We start from the raw sequence: 22,206 nt of genomic DNA, 5'->3' as shown, positions 1-22,206 counted from the left end.
CGAGCTCAGCCTTGGCACCGGCATCAAAAGCATCAAGCTCCAGAGAAAGGGGAGGGGGCAGCACCCAGCCTGGGGAGAAGCCCCTGCCCCCAGGGATGGCCCTGGGACACGGGCACCTCCCCAGCCCTGCCGTGGGAGGGAGGCACCGAGGCACAGCCAGGGCCCTGTTGCTGATTTGGTTCTCCAGTGTGCTTATCGTGGCCCTGCTTCATCCCTGCTTCCCCCCACACCATCTGCACGGCCGGCCCTGAGCATCCTTGCCCTGCTCCAGAAACCTTCTGGATGCAGCAGCAGCAGCTCCCAGCCACCTCAGCTCAGCACCGCCAGCACCCAATGGGCCCCCGGTGCCCAGCACCCGGCCCTGGGCATGGCACCCACCCTGCCCTGCCCCTGCCCTGCCCGGCACCCTCTTGCCTGTGCTCAACCCAGCAGCCTCCCAGTCCGAGTCCGCGAGAAGCTCCCAGTCCCCCCGGCAGCCGCAGCCTTGTCAGAGAAGCAGTGCAGGTTGCAGGCACGTGTGTAATAGGAACATGTCTCAAGCGCTGGCAGTTCGGAAAGAAAACAAAAGGGGAAGGCCGGTCCCGTGCCCAGGCTGCCGCGGCGGGGCGAGGCGGGCGCGGGGCGCTGCTGCTCCGTTCATGCCTTTGGTGGAGCTTTTTGTTCCGCCTTGGAGCCGGCCAGGCCATTCTCGGTGTTGTCGTTCCCTGACGAGCTCACCAGACACTCCTTCCTGCATGGGGAGAGTGCACGGGCAGCTGAGAGGCCCCCGAGCCTGGCCCTGAGAGACCCCCGAGTCTGGCCCTGAGAGCCCCCTGAGTCTGGCCCCAAGAGCCCCCTGAGAGACCCCCGAGCCCAGCCCCGACAGCCCCGAGAGCCCCCTGAGCCCGGCCCCCTCACCCCGACCCCACCCCTGACTCACTTCCCGTCCTGCGTCTTCTTGATGATGAACAGCACCACCCTCTTGATGAGCATGAAGAGGATGAGGAGGCCGATGAGCCCCCCCACCACGCCCACGATGATGAGGGTCACAGTGTTGTCTGTCTCCACCACTGCAGGAGAGAAGGTGCTGAGGGGGCTCGGGAGGGGAGCGGGGCGCTCCCAGCTGCACATCCCACCCCAAAAACCCACAACCCCCTCCCCACAAGGCTTCCAGGGATGCCACCCACCACAACCATGAACCATGGGGCCTGTCACCGTGTGTGGGCATTGCCACCAGCCCAGGGCCACCACAGTGCCCTGGCCAGCACTCACTCTTATGGACCACGGTGAGGAAGATGGTGGCGTTGTGCTGGGCGTTCCTCTCCTTGGGGTTCTTGACGTGGCAGGTGTACTTGCCAGCATCGCTGAACTCCACGCTGTTCAGCACGATGGAGATGTTGTTGTCCTTCTTGGTGGTGGAGCCCACGAACTCCACCCGTGGGTTGTGCCAGATGAGGGTGGGCTCCGTGGTCTTGGTCTTTATCTTGCCGTGGTAAATCTGCAGGAGCAGGGGGCAGGATCAGCTGGGCGAGGGAGAGGCTCACGCTCTCCTGATGGTGAGCCCAGACTCAGCTCTGCCCACACAGACACCCCCACCAAATGTCCCATTACACCCCCTTAAAGCAGAAGTGGCCGTGGAGAGGAACCTGACGCACATCCTGGTGGGGAGCAGCAGATCCGACCTGCCCTGAAGAAATGGAACAGACCATGCAAAAAATGGGAGATCCCCAGAGAAAGTGAGCTCCTTTGATGGCCAGAGGTGCTCCAAACCAGCCTTCCTGCTGAGGAATTGAGGAGCCAAATATTCCCAGCAGGAAGCAAATCTATACAGAACCTTTCATATTTCAAAGCAGGCGAAGGAGGAGGAAATGAACCACATTTTGCCCTAAGTGCAGATTTGCACCTGAACAGCCAATTTATGAAAACAAATGAGCCTGTGGGCAGCAGTGAACCTAGAACAGCTTTGTGCCAAAAGCACGATGTTCTGGGGTATTTGAGTCACCCCTTGGCACAGCCTTGTCCCCCCCAGAGGTGGTGGCACTCAGAGAGAAGGACAACCTGCACAAGGAGAAAGGGAACTGTGAGAACTGCAGCGCTGAGCTGCGCTGGGGAAGAACAACAGGACCTGCCAGGGAAGCAGAGGCAGAGCCCAGAGAGCCACCCACCAGCTCTGTCGTGTTGAAATACCATTTGAAGACCAGGTCCTGGAAGCCTATGCAGGTGGTGAAGGTGCAGGGCAGCAGGACATTGGAGTTATTCAGAGCTGTCACCGTGTTGGTTTTCCCCACCGACACCTCCAGGGCGAAGGCGATGGCCAAGACGTGCAAACCTGGCAGGGAGAGGGGAGCAGAGAGTGAGGCCAAGGCTTTGTCACCCCCCGTTCCCTTTGGCACACCAGGCGGCCATGGCAGGAGCCTGTCCCCAGCCCTAGAAGGGCTCGGTGACAGAGAGGACCTGCAGGGACTGGGGCTGGGTCACCCTCAGAGACAGCGTGGGTTCAAAGGGAACCAGAATATCCCCACCAAGAAAGCGTGCAAATGAGAGCCCTGATTTGCATGTTATCCACAGGCCTCAGCTGGACCTTAAAGGGGGAGAAAAAAGCCAAGGCAAAGCAGAGCTCTGTTCTTCAGGCTGGAGCTGGAGCAGCAATTAGCGAGGCTGTCCTGGCCGCCTGCCACCCGCTCGCCCTCCTGCTGCCCTGCCCTGCCCTCGGGAGCAGCCCCCTCACGTCCAGCAGAGAGAGCCCTGGCTCCCTCCGGAGCTGCCTGATGACCTTCAAACTGCAGGAGGCGGCTGTCCTGCTCCTCCTCGGCTCCCCCCGAGCAGGGAGAGAGGGGCAGGGAGAGAGGGGCAGGTAGGAGCCCAGCTGCAGCCGAGCACTCCTGGGTGCAGGGACCGGCATTGCACTGGGCTGGGCCACCACTGTCCCCACAGATCCTTTCTGGGAGCACGGGGATGCTCTGGTCCTGGCCAGAGGAGCAGCCCCGCTCCGCATCCCCATCTCAGCACTGCCCTGTCCTGTTTGCGTGGTGTGTGACACGGCTAAGCTGTGACACAGCCCAGCAAAGCACTGTCCTCCCCTTTCCCACACCTCAGCCGGCCCTGCAGAGCTTTCCCCGGGCACAGAACCCAGGGCACAGAGCTTTTCCCAGGGCTGCAAGGCGATCCCCAGCTGCCCCAACACCTCAGCTCGGACACGCTGCCCTCGGTCAGGATTCTCCTCTCTCCGCAGCCGCCTCAGCTGCTGATTTATTCTCCCACACAAGCCGGTGCTAACAACTCCCCAGGCACGTCGCAGCCGGAGCCAAGCCCGTGAGCCCTGCATCCTGGGCTCCGGGCCCTGCTGCAGTGCTGCATTGCAAGCACTGCAGGCGAGGAGTTATTTAACTTTACACAGGAACACTCCTCATTCTGCTCGAGAGGCAGGGAGTGGTTCCCGGCAGATGGAATCTCCTGCAGCTCTCAGGCTCCTAGAGCAGCCCTGGGGGTGCTACAGAGGGGACTTCACAGGCAGGAGTGTCCCAGGGGACAGGAGCTGTCCCCCTGGAGCAGGAGTTGGCAGAGGGATGCCTGGCTCTGCTGGTACCTCTGAGGCTGCAGCGTGCTGCAAGGGGACACTCGCAGGAAAGATGATTCCTTGCAGCTTGCAACACTTTAAAACCTGTCTGCCACCCTTAGAATGTAACCTGAATTGGATGTGTGGGGTAAATCGAGGCTGACCTTGTTCCTGTCGTCCTGTGCTCTCAGGAAGACAAAACTGATATGACACCACTAAATAAAGCACCGAGGGAAACACGCTGGGGGAGCACTGACTGACCCTGCACACACCAGCTCTCAGCGCTGCCTTTCCAAACCCTCCCAAAGCTGCTGCACTTCGCACCACCAGACCCCCAACGCTCAGGGCCGCTCCCGTGGGGGCTCCAGGCTCCCTCCCATGCCTGCAGGCACCAGCGTTTCCCAGGGAAGCAGGGAGAGGCCGCTCCCGCTGCCGCCAGAGCCTTGGCTGCCTGCGCTTTGCCCCTGCAGAGGGAGAGCCCCCAGAGCGAGGGGGCTCAGTGCTCACCCCGGACTGCCATCTGCGGGAAAGCTGCTCGAGAAAAACTTTCACTGCCCATAAAAGTCAGCGTGACATCCTGGCGCAGGCAGCGAGCCGTGCCTGGCAGGCGGGCCGGGCTCCTCTCCAGCGCGTTCAAAGAGAGGAGATCCCTGCCCAGCCCGAGCCAGGTGCGCTGTGCTCCGGGAGGGGACACGCGGCCCTCACCTCTCCCTGGGAGGGGCTGTGCCCTGCTCCGTGCTGCAGCCAGGAGCCCGCTGCCACTCCCTGCAGAGCACGGCATCCCCAAAACCTACAGACACAGAGACCCGCCCTGCATTCCCCTGCCCACCGCCCTCCCCTGCTCCCAGCCCACCTGAGCGACTTGTGGGACCCTGCTCCCACCTCCACGCCCTGCACCCCAGACCCCTGAGTGCTCTCAAGCCTCTCCGAGTCTCTCCTTCCACCCCACTGCCAGCTCAGGTGCTGGGACCCAAATCTTGCAGGGGGTCAGGTACTTACATGCTCTTTTGTGTCTCCAGCATCCTTTAACTTAAGAACTTTGCCCTCTAAAACGCCTCCCACGGGAGTGCCCCAGCAGCAAGCGCTGCACAGCCAGCCCTGGGTTCCAGGCTGAGGCGAGGATGACCCGCGGGAGCAGGAGTGCAGCGGGGGCGTGAGGCTGATGCAGGTGGCCGGAGCCTGCCCCAGGTGTGCAGCGGGGAGGGAACGGCTGCCAGCCCCTCCCTGCGCCCTGTGGCGGGGGATCTCGGGCATCCCCGACCACAGGGCCGGGCTTCATGCTCCAAGCAGCGGCCCCGCGGCCCGGGTCGGTCCCCGCGGCGGGGACAAGCACATGCGGGTGGTCGTTGTACCAAAGGAACCGTAAGACAATGACCTGTCGGCGGGCGTGCTGGCGCTGAAGCAGTGCACGGGCTCCCCGCGGGCATCCCCCGGTGCCGGGCAGGCAGCAGCGCGGTCCCCGCCGGCCGGGGCAGCAGCGGGGCAAAGCGGGGTGCAGCCGCAGTGCTCGCAGGAGAAGCGCCGGCCACGGGAGCGCCGCTGCGGGCAGGGCAGGGGCTGGAGCCGGGACTTCGGAGCTGGGGCTCGGCTGCGAAGTCACCTTGGCCGAGTGACTTATCCCCGGCGCTCCGGACCGTCCGTCTGCAGAGCGGAGAGCGGCGTTAGCGCCCGCGGGCGGCATCCCCGGGCGCGGCGGGCGGGGCGCAGGGGACGGGTGCGAAGCGGGGACCCCCGCCTGGGGCTGCCGCGGCTCCCCGGGGCAGGGTCCCGGCCGGGGAGCCGGGGCGGGGGGACACGGGACGCGGGCGGTACCCGGAGGGGTCCCCGCAGCCCTCGGCGCCCCTTACCCAGGAGCGCGGCCAGCAGGCGCGGCGCGGCGCGGCGGCGAGCGGCGGGCGAGCCCGGGGCCATGGCTGCGGCGCGGGGCGGCGCGGAGCGGAGCGGAGCGGTCCCTGCTGCCCGCAGCGCCCGGCTCTGGCCGCCCCCGCCGAGGGCGAGCGGCGCCGGGCGGGGCCGCGCCGGGCGGGGCCGCGCTGAGCCCTCCTCCGCGATCCCCCGCTCTCCTCCGCATCCCCCCGCGCTCCTCCGCGCTCCTCCGCATCCCCCCGCTCTCCTCCGCGCTCCTCCGCATCCTCCCGCGCTCCTCCGCATCCCCCCGCTCTCCTCCGCGCTCCTCCGCATCCCCCGCGCTCCTCCGCGCTCCTCTGCATCCCCCCGCTCTCCTCCGCATCCCCCCGCTCTCCTCCGCGCTCCTCCGCATCCCCCCGCGCTCCTCCGCGCTCCTCCGCATCTCCCCGCGCTCCTCCGCATCCCTCCGCGCATCTCCCTGCGCCCCCGCCCGCCCGGGGGTCGGGGAGCGCTCCCTGGGCCGGGGCAGTGACGGTGCCCCTGGGCTCGGCACTGATGGAGCCGCATCCCGAATCCTGGGAGCAGCTTTGGGCCCCTCGAAAGGACACTGAGGTGCTGGAGTGTGTCAAGAGAAGGGGATGGAGAACCAGTGGGATGAGGAGAGGCCGAGGGAGCTGGGGGGTTTAAACTGGAGAAAAGGAGGCTCGAGGGCACCTCCTCGCTCTCGTCAACTCCCTGACAGGAGGGTGGAGCCAGGTGGGGGTCGGGCTTTTCTGCCAGGTAACAAATGACAGGACAAAAGGAAGCAGCCTTAAGCTGCGTCAGGGGAGGTTTAGGTTGGATTTTAGGGAAGATTTCTTCACTGAAAGGGTTGTCCAGCCCTGGCACAGGCTGCCAAGGGCAGTGGTGGAGTCACCAACCCTGGAAGAGTTCAAACCATATGGCTGTGCTGACCTTGTTCCCCAAGGATTTTCGGTTCCCAATCCCAACTTTTGGGTTCAAATCCCCAAATTTTGTGTTTCAAACCCCAATTTTTGGGTCTAAAACCCCAAATTTGGACATTTTGACTCACCCTCAGGCAGCTGGGGCAGGAAATGCACGGCAGCTTTGTCCTTTTGTACCTGTGGTCCGGCCAAGGGCCGCCCCTGCCGGTCCAGCCCCAGGTACCAGGCGTGGCCCTGCTGGTGCAGGGCCGAGGTATAGAGCACGTGGTAGTTCTCGAACATGCATTCCTTGAAACAGCACTCGGCGGTGAAATGTACCTGAAAACACACCTGAGAGTTACCTGAGATACACCTGGGCACACCTGAGATACACCTGAGCACACCTGTATACAGCTGGGGGCACCTGGGGACAGCTGGGATACACCCAGGGCACTCCTTGAACCAGCACTCGGGCATGAAATGTACCTGGAACACACCTGGGGTTACCTGGGAGCACCTGGGAGTTACAGGGTAACCTTGGGAAGAGGCCAAAGTGCCACTAAGGCTGGTGGCTTCCCAGGATAACAAAACAGGACAAGGCTGGGGCTCAGCTCTCCTTTGGGGCACCTCAGCAGTGTGGCACCAGGTGTCCCCTCCCTCCATCCCCGAGACAGAGCACGGACACAGGTGGGATGCAGAGCCAGACCCCGATGGCTGCAGGGGGACCCGCCTGGCGCCAAAGGGAACACTCAGAACTCATTTTTCTCACCGTGCTCTTGTTCCGGGATAATTGGCTGCACAAAGTTCCCGTCTCAGCCACCTTTTCTCGCATCCATTAGGCCGCGGGGCCCTTCTAATGGAAGCCCCGGGCGTGGTGCGGGCAGGCAGAGCCTCACCTCGGTGCCCAGGTCCATTAGCAGGGAGCTCTGTGCAGGGAGCAGCGTTGGCGGGAGGTGACGCGTCCCAAAACAGCCACGGCGGGAAGGGGAGGAGGCGCTGCTGCCCTCCTGGAGCAGGAACGGCGCTGGATTTCCTCTGGGCTGCAGTGACACAGGGCACGCGTCCTGGCAAAGCTCACCCCAGGGACCAGGCATGGCCTTCCCGGACTGGACTGATTGGGATTTGGGTGTGAGAGCGGCTCACCTGCAGGGACGCTGCCTGCACGTCTAAAATGCCACAGCCTGTCACCTTCAGGGCACCTTACGGCTCCCCATCCCCATCCAGCCCCCTCTGCAGCACGAAGCAGCAGAGAGGAGGGAAAGCAGGAGGCTTTGCAGGGCACGGGGACATCCCAGGGGAGCCTGAGAGGATGCCAGCAGTGTCTGTGGGTTGAGGCGTTAGGGCTGCAGAGCTGGCAGGAGAGGCAGGAAAAATACCGGCGGAGTGGGCAGGGCAGTGCTGGCAGCCGGTGCTGCAGGAGCAGCGTGCACGGCTCTGCTGATGCAGCAGAAGGTGCCTTGGCGGGCACGGGGATGGGTTCAGGGAGGGGAGGGAGTTAGGGAGGGATTCAGGGAAGGGAGGGAGTCAGGGAAGGGAGGGATTCAGGGAGGGGATGGATTCAGGGAGAGGATGGATTCAGGGAAGGGATGGATTCAGGGAGGGGATGGATTCAGGGAAGGGATGGATTCAGGGAAGGAATGCACTCAGGGAGAGGATGCACTCAGGGAGCTAATCGATACAGGGAGGTGATGGACACAATGAGGTGATGGATACAGTGAGGTGATGGATACAGGGAGGTGATGGATGCAGTGAGGTGATGGACACAATGAGGTGATGGACACAATGAGGTGATGGATACAGTGAGGTGATGGATACAGGGAGGTGATGGATGCAGGGAGGTGATGGATACAGTGAGGTGATGGATACAGGGAGGTGATGGATGCAGGGAGGTGATGGACGCAGTGAGGTGATGGACGCAGGGAGGTGATGGATACAGTGAGGGGATGGATGCAGGGAGGTGATGGACACAGTGAGGTGATGGACGCAGTGAGGTGATGGATGCAGGGAGGTGATGGACACAATGAGGTGACGGATGCAGGGAGGTGATGGACACAATGAGGTGACGGATGCAGGGAGGTGATGGATGCAGGGAGGTCATGGATACAGTGAGGTGATGGATGCAGGGAGGTGATGGACACAATGAGGTGATGGACACAGTGAGGTGATGGACACAGTGAGGGGAGCAGCGCCTCAGGCACTGTGTGGGGACGGGAGGAGAAGCACAGTATTTGCTGGAGCATCACTCATTGTGAGAGGGGAGGCAGAGGGATCCTCAGGGTGCAGGGATGCCTGTCACCCCTGCAGGTGCCTGAGGGCTGCTGGGGCCAGAGAAACAGGTGACTTTGAGGCCAGCGTGCAGCACACAGGACCTGCCCAGCGGGGACCTGGAAGAGCAGCAGCCCTACCCTGGTGCAGGGGCAGGTGTGCAGGAGCCCCTCCCGGGATGCTCAGGTGCCTGCCAAGTTTTGGGATTCCTTTTGGGATGCAGGCTGGGATGCATTTGGCTAAACTGCCACTGAGAGCCTTGCCAGCAGAGCCCTGAATCCTTCTGGAGGCAGGAAGGCTGGGAAACCCGGCTGCAAGGGCTGGCCAGTAAATACCCCAGAGCTCCTGTGGGGCTGGCACAAACGGGGTGCCCTGGGCAGGTGGGCACCCAGCTAATTCCGTGCTGACACGGCCCTGCAGCCACGTCTCCCTGCTGAGCAGGGGGGCAGCCTGGCACCCCCTGCCTGCTCCCCTGCACGCAGCCCCGGGGCTGGCAGCGGGACAACGGCTGTCACCAGCGCCTGATGGAGCTGTCACACTCGGCAGCTCCAGCCGGGCTCCTCGGCCCGCTGATCCCTGAGACAGCTGCCACCGCCGCGGGCCGGGGCAGGGCTCTGCTGTCCCCAGCCCTGCTGGCAGCAGCTGCCCTGGCATTTCGGAGCTCGCAGATGTCCGGCGTGGGACCCGCGGTTCCTGCGGCTCAGCGGAAACTTGTTCTGCTGAGCCCAGCACCAGGATGCCGTGTCTGGTTTCAGGGAAGGCGAGCACCCTGTGCTCGGACGCTGTCACCTCCCCGGGGACAGGAAGGAGGGCTCAGGGTGCTGCCAGCTGGCTCACAGCCTGCCGGGGGCACAGGGGGTGCCTGTGTACCCTCGGTCCTTCTCACCTTGCACTGGCGGAGCCGGGAGGGTTAACGTGCCAGGCTGCTGCTCTCCGAGGAGGGCTCCTGCCTCCCTCCACGTGGCTACCGACCAGGTAGGGCTGAGCAGAGCGCTTGGGCTGCAGCCCTGGCACAGCGCTGGCCCCGGCTGCCCTGGAGCATCCTGCCAGGCGCTGCTCCCCGAGGACAGCCCCAGCCTCCTCCCAGAGCTGCCCGAGCCAGACGATGCTGAGCTCCCGGAGCAGGCAGAGCCCTCCTGCCCATGGAGGGGGAGGAGGAGGTGGCAACGCTGGAACAGAGCTTCCCATCAGCACCTTATGTTTACTGCAAGGTCCTTTAAAAGACAAGGTGGCCTGGCATCCCGGCAGCTGGCGGTGGGCAGGAGGCGCCGCAGGGATCCGGCTCTGCAGGACTGTCCTGGCTGGGCTGGAAGCTGAGCGAGAGCTCCCGGGCACAGACTGCGGGTGAGTACCTGGCTGCTTTTGTCATCCCGGCTCTCGGCTGCCTGCAGCTCTGCCTCGGAGCGGAGCTTTCCCCTCTCCCTGCGCTGCCGCTGCCTGCTCGCCCCCGCCGCGGGGCTGCCTGCCCTCCGGAGCGCACAGGTTCCTCACCCCCTTCCTCCCTTCCTTCCTTCCTTCCTTCCACCGGCCCTTTAAACGCGCAGGGGAAGAGCGGCCGTGTCCCCCGGCAGCCACTGCAGAGCATCTGCAAGAATCGCTGAGGCAGCCCTGCTGTATCCCGGGAGAAAGTTTGATCCTGACCCGGCACAGCCCCAGGCCACCCCCACCGGACCCTCCCTGTTCTGTGCCCCAGAGCTGCCCCTCGCACCCCTCACTGCCCCGGCCCCCACTGCCCCAGGCTGTTCCCTGTCCTGGTGCCTCTCCTCACTCCCCAGCCCCAGAGCAGGGCAGCGTTGCAGGGATGTGGCTCTGCACTCCCCCTGAGACACCCCAGCAGTGCCCTGTGACTGCACAGGAGCAGGCAGGGGTCCCGGCCACCTCCCAGCCCCTCTCTTGCTCTTTAGCACCTGTAATGCACCTGGCCCCAGGAAATGTCAGTGTTCTGTAACAAGGAATGTCCATGGTTCTGGAGAACCCGTGAAGCCCCAGTGCTGGGGGGTTCTGTCACTGCCCTCAGTCCCTGCAGTGAGGAGAATTCACCCTTGGTGTGTCCCACGGGGTCTCCTCTGTGATCCCACTGCTCTCCTCAAGTTTTCTTTGCCAGCAACATTCTAAAGAGCATCCTAAAAGCTCCGAGGGGTCCCCCACCCCCTTTGCCCATGGCTGAAGCTGGTGGGGACAGCCCCACGTCCTCCTCCGGGGAGCTGCTCCTCCCTGCACACCAAAGTTGTTCCAGGGATCGATTTGCTGCACTCCCCAGAGCTGCAGGACTGTGCCAGCAGGACAGTGGAGGTGATTTGGGCGCCCTTCCTCGGCGAGGGAGAGGTGCCACGGGAAGCTGGAAGTTTCCCGCAGCGCTGACCCCACACTGAGGTGCCCAGGGCGCCGTGCCCAGCAGGGACAGGGACAGGGACAGGGACACCGGGAGAGCTCATCCCACTGGCACTGCTGCTGGGCAAGGTGAGGGGCTGGGGAGGGTGCAAGGCAGGGCTGGAGGGTGGCAAGACGGGTGGCAGTGCCCTGGGGCAGCCCCTGCCTGTGTGAGGAGGTGGGATGCAGCAGCGCTTGGCAGCCCAAGTGAAGGGCAGCAGGGAGAGGCAGGGTGGAGGGCGCTGCCAGAGCTCCCCTCGTGTCCCCACGGTGGCTGAGCTGATGGATGTGCCCATTGACTGTGCCCCAGCTGTGTCGTGCTGCTCCGGAGCATCCCCACGGCGCCGCTGGAGCGGGAGAACGGCCGGGTCCGGGTGTCCATCACCCCAGCGTGCCCTGGGCTCTGCTGGAGCCTGCTGAGCCTTACCTGCCACGAGCAGCCACCAATGCCAGCTCTCTGAGGAGCACAGTGCAGAGGCTGGCAGGGCACAGGAGGCCCCACAGTGGGTGTGGAACACCCCTGGGATCTCCCTGTGGGGAGGCTGGGGCAGCACTGGCCACGCTCCCACCCCCAGCGCTGCCCTGGCTCTGTGCCACCCAGGACAGAGCTGTGCACACACAGGGTGCCCTGGGTTCCCTCAGCACCCAACCCACCTCGGCAGGACCAAGGAACGGGCTCATCCCCCCAGGCAGAGTAGGCCAGGGGCCCGTCCTGCCCCTCCAGGCTGCGGCACAAAAGCATCGAGGGCAAAGTCGGTGTTTTGTTGTTCTTTTGTTTGTTTGACTGTACAAAGAGCAATAAAAACATCCCACACTTGGCAGAGCGCTTGGCAAGAGGGGAAGGCGCACGCCCGGGGCACCTCCTGTGGGTACAGATCTGAATTTGTCAGCTCTGCCGGGCACGGCCGTGTACAGACAGATGCATTGGCGAGTTGCAATCCAAGGATAGTGCACGAGAAGAAATGAAAGGCAGATGCGAGACTGGTTGTGTGCAATGCTCAGAGGCCTCAGCGCCCCCGAGGTGCTGGCTCAGTCCCGCCAGGAGCCGGGGACAGCCCGGCCCCGGCAGGAGGAGGTGCGGGAGCGCTGCGGCACCGCGGGCACCGTGCGGGGCGGGACAGCCCGGCCCGCCCGGGCAAGGGGGCAGGCGTGGGACACGGCGCATTCCTGCTGCGGAGGGGCGGGAGCAGCGTGGAGCCCAGCGGGGTCGGGTGGGATGGACGGGGTGGGAAGCGATGGGGCAGAGCGGGGAGGGCAGAGCTGTCCCCCATCCCTGGGGTCTGATGGCATTGCCGGGATGGAACCTTCACGGGGACGTGGCAAAGGTGCCCCTTCTCTGCACGGGGACGTGGCAAAGGTGTCCCTGCTCCCCTGGCAGCGCTGCTCGTGGCTGACAGGACCTCCATCCCTGCCCCAGGGCAGTGTCCCCCTGTGGTTTCAGGCACTGTCCCCCTCCTGGCAGCCACGGGAGGAGAAAAGCTCAGGCCTGGTGCCACAGGGGACACTGCCCTGGGTCATTCCCTGCCTGAAGCGCCGGGGCTGCAGCCAGCACAGCTCACCTGCCAGGTGAGGCAGGTGGCACACGGGGCTGGGCACGCTGGCAGTGCATTGCCATGGCAGTTACAGTGTGCAGTGCTCTGCAGGGAGGCTGGAGGAGGCAGTCTCAGCATCGTGGGGCTGCTCCAGGGTGACAGAGCTGTCCTAACTCTGGGCCTGCTGTTGTGCCCAGTCCTTCCCAGCAAGTGCCCAAAGGCTCCTCTCCCTTTCAGCAGCTCTTGGTCCCGAGCAGCCTCACCCCAGCACTCCCCACACCCCAGTCTGACACATCAGCAGGACATTTTCCACCACAACCACCCTCCCCAAGAAGGAAAGGAGCACAAAAAAGTCAGCCCAGCACCTTGGGCTGAGATGCTCAGACCCAAAACCAGCCCAAGAGGCAGAAGGGTCCATCCCTCACACACCAAGGGCTGCTAATGGTTCCAAAACACTGCACAGCTCCAGGACACTGGGTGGGCTCATGGCCTTGGCCTCTGAGCAGCCCGGGACAGTCCCTGAGGAGCACGAGCTTGCAAGGAGGAGACTGGCAGCTATCGGGATCCCTTGGGATGGGAACACCAGTGCCAGTGGCCCAGGTACAGCAGGAACAGCTCGGGATGAGCCCTGACCCCAAGGGCAGACTGCTGGCTCACATTTTCTACTGGGACAGAGAGCAGACAATGGGGCACGGGGCTGCCCAGACCCCTCTGTCCCTCCTGGCACCCCCTGCTCCAGTCCCCCCATGTGCAGGGGCTGCACAGATCCCCCCTCACCCACCCCAGCCTGTCCCCAGCACCTCCTCACTACACTGGCACAACTCAGAGCAGGGGACAGGCTGGTCCCAGCTCAGCCTCGGGGGCCTCAGCCCCTCTCCCCAGCCCTGCCCAGCCCAGCCAGGCTCCAGGGACCTCCTCTCTGCGCCCTGCTCCAGGCTGGGGTGGGTGTTGGCATGGAAGGAGGGATGCTCTGGGGAGACAGAAATCCTTGCTCTGGGAAGCACATCAAGAGGGTCACACTGTACAGGGGGCAGGAGGGAGGGGCGGGCAGGGGGCCTTTACTTGGTGCCCTCGTCCGGGTTGCCTTCACCATCTGTCTTCCCTTCCTCCTCTGTCTTCTGGTCATCCGTGTTGAGCCTCTGCTGCTTTTTCCGGCGCACGCATTTCACCACCATCAGCACCAGGATCACCACGGCCAGGAAGCCGCCCACGGAGGCGCCCACGATCACAGCCACGGTCGAGTCATGCTTGGGGGGCTCTGGGGACACAGGGACGGGCTCAGGGCACGCAGGGACAGGCAGGGCTCCGGGAGCAAACCCTGCCCCGTGGGCGCCCCCAGCACGGGGCACCACTGACCTTTGGTGAGCACCTTCAGGCTGATCTTGCCGTGGCCCCGGTGCCGGTCTGGGGGGTTCAGCACGTAGCAGTTGTAGGTGCCCTCGTCCTCCAGCTGCACGTTTTTGAGGGTGAAGGACACGTCGTACTTGGCGGGGTTGCCGGTGAACTCCACGCGGTTCCCGAAGCGATCCAGCTGCTTGTTCATGATCTTGGTGCGGAACTGCAGGAACTGGGCAGCCGTGGGGACAGCGGGTGAGGCAGCGTGTGGCACCCCACGGGTGCTACATTTCCCAGCCAGGCACCCCCTCCCTGCACGTGCTGCCCTGTGAGAAACCCCCAGGAACACCCTCTGAGCCGCTCCCAGGCCCCCAGCACGTCCCCAGCGAGACTCACCAGCTCCTCTGAGCAGTTACTGCACTCCTGGTACGTCCAGTTGAGGGAAAACTGCTTGTTCTCCACTTTGTAGCAGGAGTTGAAGGTGCAGGAGAGCTTCACAGAGGAGCCATTCAGGGCATTGATGATGGCAGGGGCCATGACCTCCATGCCCAGCCTCGGGGGCGCTGCCAATGCAGATGGATTTGGGGGGTGTCACAGGCAGCCACCCTGGCAGCCGAGCTGCCACCCTGTCCCCATGCTGCCCTGCCTGCACAGAGCTCTCCCTGGGGCCTGGCATTGCCTTCCAGGCACATCCACACACTCTGCATCCAGCCAGGAGCAGAATTTCCCTGCCCAGCAGGAACAAGGGGAGCAGCCCCGGCACCGTCCCTGGGCTGGACAGGCAGAGCTTGGTCCCTGCTCTGCCAGGGCTGCTGAGCCTCCTGTGCCACGCCGGTGCTGCCTGCAGGCCAGCCCTGCTGCCGGCCATCCCCCGGGGCTGTGCTGCTGCTGCTGCTGCTGCGGGATCGGTGGCGCTGGGCGAGGCTGCAGCGTCAGCACGCGGGGCCGGCGCCACAGCCACACGCAAACGATGGCTGAGCTCATCACATCGCATTGCCGGCAGGACACGGCTCCGGCAGCAGGGCTGGCATCCGCCAGGGCCGGCCCCGGGGCTCCCGGGGGAATGCCGATGCTTTCCCCTGCCAGCAGAGCCCACCGAGGGTTCCCCAGCTGGGAATGAGCAGAGCGAGCTCCAGGTCTCTGCTGGGGGAGCAAGGCCAGTCCCTGAGCCCTGGCCTTGCTGAGAGAGGGGCTGTACCTGGTGCAGGGCCGGACTCACCTGGGGAGGGGCAGGGGTGGGCTCTGTGCCCTGCTCCCTCCTCCACTCCTTCCCTGCAGCTCCCCTGAGCAGCACCCAAGCACCCAGCACTGTCCCCGGGCTGGGCAGGGGGCACAGGCTCCTGAGCAGCCCAGCTGGCTGCAAACACCAGGCCAGGCCCTGAGAAGCACAGGGGCACGGGGACAGGGAGCCCTGGGAGGGGACAGAGTGTCCTGGGGGGCCGTGACACCCTGCAGGGGCGCTGCCACCAGGTGCTTCAGTGATCACCTCACCTCTCCCCTCGGGCTGCTGCTCTTTGCTCTCAGAGCTTCTTGCCGAGGCCAAGCTGGGCGCAGGTCAGGGCTGCTCCGGGCTGAGCTCCGCCTGCAAGCAGGGCAGGAAAGGGGCCAGGCTCTGCAGCCAGGGACAGGAGCTGTGCCCAGGCTGCAGGTACAGCTGGGCTGAGCAGCTCCCGCTGCCAGCTGGGAGCCAGCAGCGCCCTGCAGCTCCTGGGGGCTGAGCAGTGCCCTCGGGTAGGGCCAAACCCTGGGACAGCTCCTGGCTGGGCTGGCAGCCATGGGGAACAGCCCCCATCCAGCCCCACAGGGCGCAGGGACACAGGGGTGGGCACAGCTGGTGCATGGGGATGGGTCACAGCACCCACGGCAGGAAGAAGTGTCCCAGTGTCACAGCCTTGCTGCCCCGTGGCAGCCACCACCTTTGATGCCTCTGAGAAAACCTGGCAGGGATGGTAGAGAGGAGGCAGGAGCTGGCCTGTCCCAGCAGGAGTGGTTGGAGGGGATCCCTGCACGGAACCATTGTCTGAGTGCCCCTCACAGGGTGCCCTGTGTGCCTGCAGGTGGGTGACCTGGCCTTGTCCCTTGTCCTCAGCGCTCCCCAGGGCTCTACAGAGGGATGAGGTGCCACCAGCAGCAAACCTGTCACTACCCCAAGCAGGGACACCACGGCCTGGCAGGACCTAGGAGCACCCAAGTGGGTCCAAACTTTGCCCCTGCCAGGCACTCAGCCCTGGGGGACAACAGAGGTGGAGAAAGAAACCCCCGAAACCCACGGGACCATCCAGGCCGTGTCCTGCAGCGCTGCGCTGGCTCCCAGTGCTCCCAATGCTGCACCGGGGCTGGGGGACAAACAGCAACCTCTGCAGCAGCCCTGGCCGGGTGTTGTGCCCTCCTTCCCAGGCTCTGTCCTCGGGGACAGGCAGCCCAGGCAGGAGCTCGGGGACAGCGATCAGAGGAGTGGAGCGTTCCCGTTGTTCCCGGCCGGCAGCGATCGATGCGGCCGCGGGGCTGCTGACACAGCGCTGCTGCTGCTGCTGCTGCTGCGGCTGCGGGGCATGCACGGAGCCGGCCCCGGCACGGCCACCGGGCGGGGGACAGCCACAGACACCGCCACAGCACCCGCAGGACAGCACAAGGCAGCACAGCCCACCTGGCAGCACCCACAGGACAGCACAAGGCACCACAGCCCACCTGGCAGCACCCAAAGGACAGCACAAGGCAGCAGAGCCCACCTGGCAGACCCCAAGGGATAGCACAGCCCACCTGGCAGCACCCACAGGGCACCACAGCCCACCTGGCAGCACCCACAGGACAGCAGAGCCCACCTGGCAGCACCCACAGGACAGCACAAGGCAGCCCAGCACCTTCCCAGCCCTGTCCCCACTGCAGCCCATTCCCCTGCCCGGCATGCCGAGGGCTCTGTGCTCCCCAGCCGGGATGCAGGGCGATTTTAGGAGCAGATGCAGCGGCACCAGAGCCCCCACCCTGCCCAAAAGCAGGTCACCCTGGCTGGTGGCTCTCTGCACCTCCGTGCCCATCCCTGCGGCACGGTGCTGGCACACGGGCAGGGGCTCCTGGCCAGGGCACGGGTGTCTCCCCAGCTGGGCACATGCAAAGGGGCTCAAGCCGACACTTACCCAGCGAGAGGAGCAAGGTGAGGCCAGTGAGGAGCAGGGTGGGCTGCGGGAGCCAGCCTTCCGGGCTCATTTTGACGGACTTTAGTGTGTGGAGAGGACGTGGTGTTGGTGTGGGTGGTGGAGGTGGTGGAGGTGCTTTTTCGAACGCCCGGGTTATTTGCAGGTGACATAGAACATTAGAGCCGCTTTCTCCCCACAGCCCAATATGGCTGGAGCGGTGCTGGGGCGAAAAAAAGCAGTAAATGCTGTGGTTGGTGGATTGCAGCCGCCGGAGTGGGAGGGCGGAAAAATTTTCCCCCGAACTGCAGGCTCAGACAGCTCCTGGCGCTGCCGGCTCCGTGCTCTGCGCACGGGCTGGGGCACACGGGGGGTTCCTGACCCCCGGGTGAGGTGGGGACACTCAGGTGAGTCCCCTGTGCCCCGCTGGAGGCTGGCAGCCAGCCCTGCTCGCGCCATCCACGGCAGCAGCTCCCGTTCTGGAGAGCCCAGCGCGGCCCAGGAGGGTTGGAAATGCCCTCCTGGAGGCGGGCAGGGAGCAGAGGGGCTGCCCCAGGCTGGCAGCAGCAGAGGGGCCCGAGCAGCCCGGGCAGGATGCCCCAGGTGGGCTGCAGCAGGTAGAGGTGCTCCTGCTCACCTGCCCGCTCCTGGACAGCTCCATCACTGCCCAGGGCTGCCAAACTGCTGGAGGCTCCTTCCCCTTCTCCAGCAGGACCCTCTCCCAGGATAACAGGGACCCTCTCCCTCCTCTCCCAGCCCTGGCACAGGGAGGCTCTGCCCAGCAGCAACAGGGCTGGAGAAACTCTTTGGTCCCCTTTGCACCACCCAGGGAGCCTTTGGGCCCCACACCTGGGTCCCACTGCAGGGATGGGGGCAGGAAGACAAAGATGGGCCCAGAGGGGCAGTGACAGCGCTGCTCAGGCCCCGGGACACGGGGACAGCATCCCTGGGGACAGAGGCGAGGGATGCCCCAGGGCCAGGCCACACCAGAGCCAGGAGGCAGGAGGGATGCAGAGGGCAGGGATGGACAGGGCAGGGATGCAGAGGGCAGGGCTGCAGAGGGCAGGGATGGAGAGGGCAGGGATGGACAGGGCAGGGGTGCAGAGGGCAGGGATGGACAGGGCAGGGATGCAGAGGGCAGGGGTGCAGAGGGCAGGGGTGCAGAGGGCAGGGGTGCAGAGGGCAGGGATGGAGAGGGCAGGGGTGCAGGGGGCAGGGGTGCAGAGGGGCTCTGCTGCCTGACCACAGCCAGGACAGCCGGGAGAGCAGGCACGGCAGTGCCCCAGCAGCTCTGCTCAGCAAACACTGCACGCACAGCACTCTGCCACCCATCCTGGGCAGGCAAAGCCCTCTCCGCTCTGCTGCTACGGCTGCCACGACCCTACAAAGGCGCTGTGCCATCCCCCGAGCCCCCAGCCCCAGCTCCGGGGGCTGGCTGCTCCCAAATCCCGTCCCGCGGCCGCCTGCGGGAAAAGAGAGCCGGGTGTCAACGAGAACCAAGGAGCGCAGCGCGGCGCTGCAGTGAGCGGCAGCGGTGGGAGGTGGAGGGTCCCGGCTCCCTCCGCACCTGGAGGTGTCAAACATCTATAGATAGCGCCCGGCACCAGAGACAGCGCGGGAGCAGCGCCAGCGCCCGCCCAGGCGCTGCCCCGGGGCCCGGGAGGGGTGGCCGGGCTCCCCCTGCCCATCACTGGCTGCTGGCCATGGCCAGGGACACACGGGGGGAACCCCAGTGCCCCAGGCTCTGTCCCGCTCCCCTCAGTCCCCATCCTGCTGCCAGGGAACCCCTTTTGTGCCCCGTTTGGCTTTGCTCCTGCCTGGGTGCCCCGTGCCAGGCTGCACATGGGTTCAGGGGCTGCCGGGCCCTGGGCCAGGCAGGTTTTGGCACACTTGGACATCACATGCTCAGGCTGGAGGTAAAACGAAGACAGCATCAGGGAAGACTCCCTGAGTTTTATTATGTACAGAAAAACGCTGTGACAGCTCCTGCTGCATCTCCCCCTTGGGGATCCTCACCCTGGGCCAGGATCAGAGCTGGAGCGTGAGGCTGTGCCCACTCTCTGGAGTCCAGGGGGCAAAAGCCACAGGGACAGGCGTCCCCTGGTGCCCTGCACACAGCTGGGGTGGGCTGTGCCCCGGCAGTGCCCTGGCACGGGGCACACAGCGACGTGTCACCAGTTCTCAGTCCGCAGAGGGACAGAGGTGTCCCGAGCACACCTGGAACGGGGCTGCCATCCACAGCACAGCTACTTCTGCAGCTCTGGGGGCTGGGGCAGAGCCTCCTCCGGCCTGCTGTGGGGCTCCTGGCTCTGTCCATGCCCCTGGGTCCCCTCTGCCATCCACTCGGACGGGATGGCCCTCTTGGCCAGCTCCACGTAGACGCCGTTGTCCCGGCAGTGAGACGGGTGCTGCAGGGAGCAGGGACAAGGAGTGAGCATCACCACGGGTACCAGGGGCTGTGTGGGGGCACGGGATGCCGGGGTCTGGCACAGGGAGTGAGGCCTGGGTGCCATGGCCCTGGTGAGGGGGGCAGTGAGTGCTGTGGGGGTCCCAGCATGCCTGCTGCAGCTCCTCACCATGGTTATGTACGTGTCCTCAGCTCTCTTCTTCTTCTTTGCTTCCTGCTCGGCCTTGGGCACCTCAGCTCCAGGGATGGAGGTGTAAATTGCTTCCTGCGAGGGGCAGATCAGGCTGTTTGGGACTGAGCAGCCCCCAAACACTCAGGGGCTGCCACAGGGCAAGGTGCAAGAGCCATGGCTGGAGCTGCCAGCAAACAGCCCCGGGTGCCCGGGCAGGGTGGGATCCCCTCACTCTCACCTCTGCTTTGCCTTTGTTGCTGCTCTGTCCCATCCTCTCCAGGGCCGTGACGGTTGCAAACCTCGAGGGAAGGCAGCAGCAGTGTCACCTCCGGCCAGGAGCATCACCCGCTCCTCCCTCTCCCGGGACACTGACACCCCTCTGCACACGCCCGGGCCAGGCTATCCGTGCTGCTGGCACAGCCCAGGAGGTTTGGGAGCCGAGGGGACACACACGGTGACACTAGATGGCAGCAGGGGGCTGGCACCCCACACCTGGGCAGCTGAACCCTCACACCTGCGGGCACCAGGGAGGGCTGCAGGGAGCTCACCCCCTAAAGCCAGAGTAGCGTTTTTACCTCTTCCTCACGCAGAGCCCGGCCAGGAACGCCACCACCACGGCCACGCAGCCACAGCCCACCACGGCCGGCCAGAACCCGGAGTCCTTCGGGGGCGCCGCATCCTCGGCACCTGCGGGGGGACACCGAGGAGGGGATGGATGGCACCAGGGGGACACCGAGGAGAGGATGGCACCAGGGGGACACCGAGAGGGGATGGCACCGGGGGGACACTGAGAGGGGATGGCACCAGGGGGACACCGAGGAGAGGATGGCACCGGGGGGACACGGAGGAGGGGATGGATGGCACCGGGGGGACACCGAGGCGGGGATGGCACCGGGGGGACACCGAGAGGGGATGGCACCGGGGGGACCCCCAGAGACACCGAGGTAGGGATGGCACCGGGGAGACACCGAGGCGGGGATGGCACAGCCGGGACACCGAGGCGGGGATGGCACCGGGGGGACACCGAGGCGGGGATGGCACCGGGGGGACACCGAGGCGGGGATGGCACCGGGGGGACCCCCAGAGACACCGAGGCGGGGATGGCACCGGGGGGACACCGAGGTAGGGGTGGCACCGGGGGGACACCGAGGCGGGGATGGCACAGCCGGGACTCCCCGAGCCGGGGCAGCCCCGGGAGCATCGCGCACCTCTGGGTACGGCGGGGCTGACGAGCAGCACCGTGCGGCTCCTGAAGACGCTGCTGGTCTCCAGCAGGCGCAGCTCGCACTCGTAGGTGCCGCTGTCGTTGAGACGCAGGTCCTGCAGCAGGATGGAGCCGTCCCAGCCGGAGATGTTCCCCCGCCACTGCGCCCGGTTCTTGAAGCGGCCCGCGGGGACGCCGTGGTTGCTGTAGTAAAAAAACACCATCTCCTCCTGCCAGGGCAGTGCAGGACGGCAGGGGCAGGATGTCAGGTGCCTGCTCCTCCTCAAGAGCTCCCGGTTCACACTTTCTCCCGTCCCGTGGCTGTTCTGGGCCACACTCAGGGAAAGCCCCAGGATGCAGCACCCGGAGCTGAGCTCCCCCTCTGCCGCTGGAACTGCCCCCACACGGGGACCCTCTCATGGAAACTCCCTCTCCTCATGGCCTGGAGGCAGGAGGATTGGCTTCCCCACAGCTTCTCCATGGCTGCATCCCCATGGCTACATCCCCATGGCTGCATCCCCACAGCCTCCCCATGGCTGCCTTGCCCTCCCTCCCCTGCCACCAGCCCCGTGTCCCTGTTGTCCCAGCCCTGTCCTGACCCACCTGTGTGCCAGCTCCTGCCCTGTGCAGCCAGTCCACTTTGTGCAGGGTCCATCCCTTGCTGTCGGGGTCCAGGAAGAGGCACTGCAGCAGCACAGAGTCCCCAGCCCTAGCTCGGAGCTGGGGCTCTGTGAACACCTCGGCAGCCCCCGTGCACCGCCCTGCCCGGGACAAGGACAGCAGCATGAGCCCGGGGAGGAGGGCCAGCTGCAGCCTGCCCGTCCCCATGGCTGTCTCCAGTGCAGGACAGCCTGGGGCTCACGGCCCTGAGCAGCCCAGAGGCCCAGCCCGTGCCTGAGCCCTGCTCAGGGGTGCGGGATGTGGGGCAGTGCATCCTCCCGCCGCCACACCAAGGGCTGCTGCCGGTGATGCAGCCGAAGGGGAGTTGGGAAGCTCAGCCCCTGCCCTCCTGAAGCTCTGCCCCTGCCCTCCTCGCCTCGGAGCCAAAGCCTGCAGCTCCTGCTGTGACTCACTGCCCGGGAGAGCCTGTGCTGCTCTCATCTCCGCCAGGCCAGGGGCGATTCCAGCACTTCACACGAATTTCAGTTCCTCCCTCACTGCTCATTTGGCTTCCTTCCCCTTTGCTCACAGGCTCCAGACCTGGGCTTGTACTTGTCTGGCCACATAACCACAGCTTGGGGCTTCCAGAGCGGCTGGACAGTGGGAAAACAGCAAAGCAGGGGAACATCAAAGAGCACAGAGCTGACAGCCCCCACGAGGCAGCTGCGGCTGCGGACGGCGGCAGGAAGGGGATTAAAGGTCCCCTCTGAGCTAAAAGGTTCTGTGAAACGAGCGGGGCAGAAAATGTCACTGGAGCTCGTCAGCCCCACCTGCCCCAGCCTGCAGTGGCCCTGCAAGGGGAGGCTGAGGCTCTGCTGCTGTTT

General features: G+C 65.2%; 3 protein-coding genes across 5 annotated transcripts; all 3 read right to left on the bottom strand.

Moving 5' to 3' along the window:
• Nucleotides 1–466: 466 nt before the first annotated feature.
• Nucleotides 467–5,446, bottom strand: SCN4B (sodium voltage-gated channel beta subunit 4). 2 transcript variants are annotated; one of them, XM_066564533.1, is made up of 5 exons: nucleotides 5,383–5,446; nucleotides 2,145–2,308; nucleotides 1,252–1,477; nucleotides 920–1,049; nucleotides 467–730 (listed from the first exon to the last, which is right to left on the bottom strand). In XM_066564533.1, exons 1-5 carry the CDS (start codon nucleotides 5,444–5,446, stop codon nucleotides 637–639), a joined length of 678 nt encoding a protein of 225 aa, XP_066420630.1. In that variant the 3' UTR covers nucleotides 467–636. The 2 variants fall into 2 exon arrangements, with proteins under 2 accessions (XP_066420630.1, XP_066420629.1); XM_066564532.1 differs by lacking the exon at nucleotides 5,383–5,446 and adding an exon at nucleotides 4,911–4,991.
• Nucleotides 5,447–11,694: 6,248 nt separating this feature from the next.
• On the bottom strand, nucleotides 11,695–17,154 carry SCN2B (sodium voltage-gated channel beta subunit 2). Of its 2 annotated transcripts, XM_066564439.1 has the most exons (5): nucleotides 16,943–17,154; nucleotides 15,300–15,390; nucleotides 14,205–14,371; nucleotides 13,830–14,040; nucleotides 11,695–13,731 (listed from the first exon to the last, which is right to left on the bottom strand). In XM_066564439.1, the coding sequence occupies exons 3-5, from the start codon at nucleotides 14,352–14,354 to the stop codon at nucleotides 13,532–13,534; spliced, it is 561 nt and encodes a 186-aa protein (XP_066420536.1). In that variant the 5' UTR covers nucleotides 14,355–14,371; nucleotides 15,300–15,390; nucleotides 16,943–17,154; the 3' UTR covers nucleotides 11,695–13,531. The 2 variants fall into 2 exon arrangements, with proteins under 2 accessions (XP_066420536.1, XP_066420535.1); XM_066564438.1 differs by lacking the exon at nucleotides 15,300–15,390.
• A 2,031-nt stretch (nucleotides 17,155–19,185) lies between these two features.
• Nucleotides 19,186–21,550, bottom strand: LOC136565613 (myelin protein P0-like). Its single transcript, XM_066564293.1, has 6 exons — nucleotides 21,326–21,550; nucleotides 20,727–20,952; nucleotides 20,094–20,205; nucleotides 19,757–19,817; nucleotides 19,516–19,611; nucleotides 19,186–19,347 (listed from the first exon to the last, which is right to left on the bottom strand). Exons 1-6 carry the CDS (start codon nucleotides 21,548–21,550, stop codon nucleotides 19,186–19,188), a joined length of 882 nt encoding a protein of 293 aa, XP_066420390.1.
• Nucleotides 21,551–22,206: the final 656 nt, after the last annotated feature.

The sequence above is a fragment of the Molothrus aeneus genome, chromosome 22 (assembly GCF_037042795.1).
Source record: "Molothrus aeneus isolate 106 chromosome 22, BPBGC_Maene_1.0, whole genome shotgun sequence".
NCBI classification, from domain to species: Eukaryota; Metazoa; Chordata; class Aves; order Passeriformes; family Icteridae; genus Molothrus; species Molothrus aeneus.
The sequence above is the reverse complement of the archived record's forward strand: the minus strand, read 5'-3'. Positions and strand labels throughout refer to the sequence as shown.

Coding starts and splice junctions, on each gene's coding strand:
- SCN4B (XM_066564533.1), bottom strand. CDS start 5,446: ATGGCCCCGGGCTCGCCCGCCGCTCGCCGCCGCGCCGCGCCGCGCCTG. Junction 2,309..5,382: donor CCTGCTGGCCGCGCTCCTGG/GTAAGGGGCGCC, acceptor TCTCCCTGCCAG/GTTTGCACGTCTTGGCCATC. Junction 1,478..2,144: donor ATTTCAACACGACAGAGCTG/GTGGGTGGCTCT, acceptor CTGCTCCTGCAG/ATTTACCACGGCAAGATAAA.
- SCN2B (XM_066564438.1), bottom strand. CDS start 17,012: ATGAGCCCGGAAGGCTGGCTCCCGCAGCCCACCCTGCTCCTCACTGGC. Junction 14,372..16,942: donor CACCTTGCTCCTCTCGCTGG/GTAAGTGTCGGC, acceptor CTGCATTGGCAG/CGCCCCCGAGGCTGGGCATG. Junction 14,041..14,204: donor GTAACTGCTCAGAGGAGCTG/GTGAGTCTCGCT, acceptor ACGGCTGCCCAG/TTCCTGCAGTTCCGCACCAA.
- LOC136565613 (XM_066564293.1), bottom strand. CDS start 21,550: ATGGGGACGGGCAGGCTGCAGCTGGCCCTCCTCCCCGGGCTCATGCTG. Junction 19,612..19,756: donor GCAACAAAGGCAAAGCAGAG/GTGAGAGTGAGG, acceptor TGCCCCTCGCAG/GAAGCAATTTACACCTCCAT. Junction 19,348..19,515: donor AGGACACGTACATAACCATG/GTGAGGAGCTGC, acceptor TGCTCCCTGCAG/CACCCGTCTCACTGCCGGGA.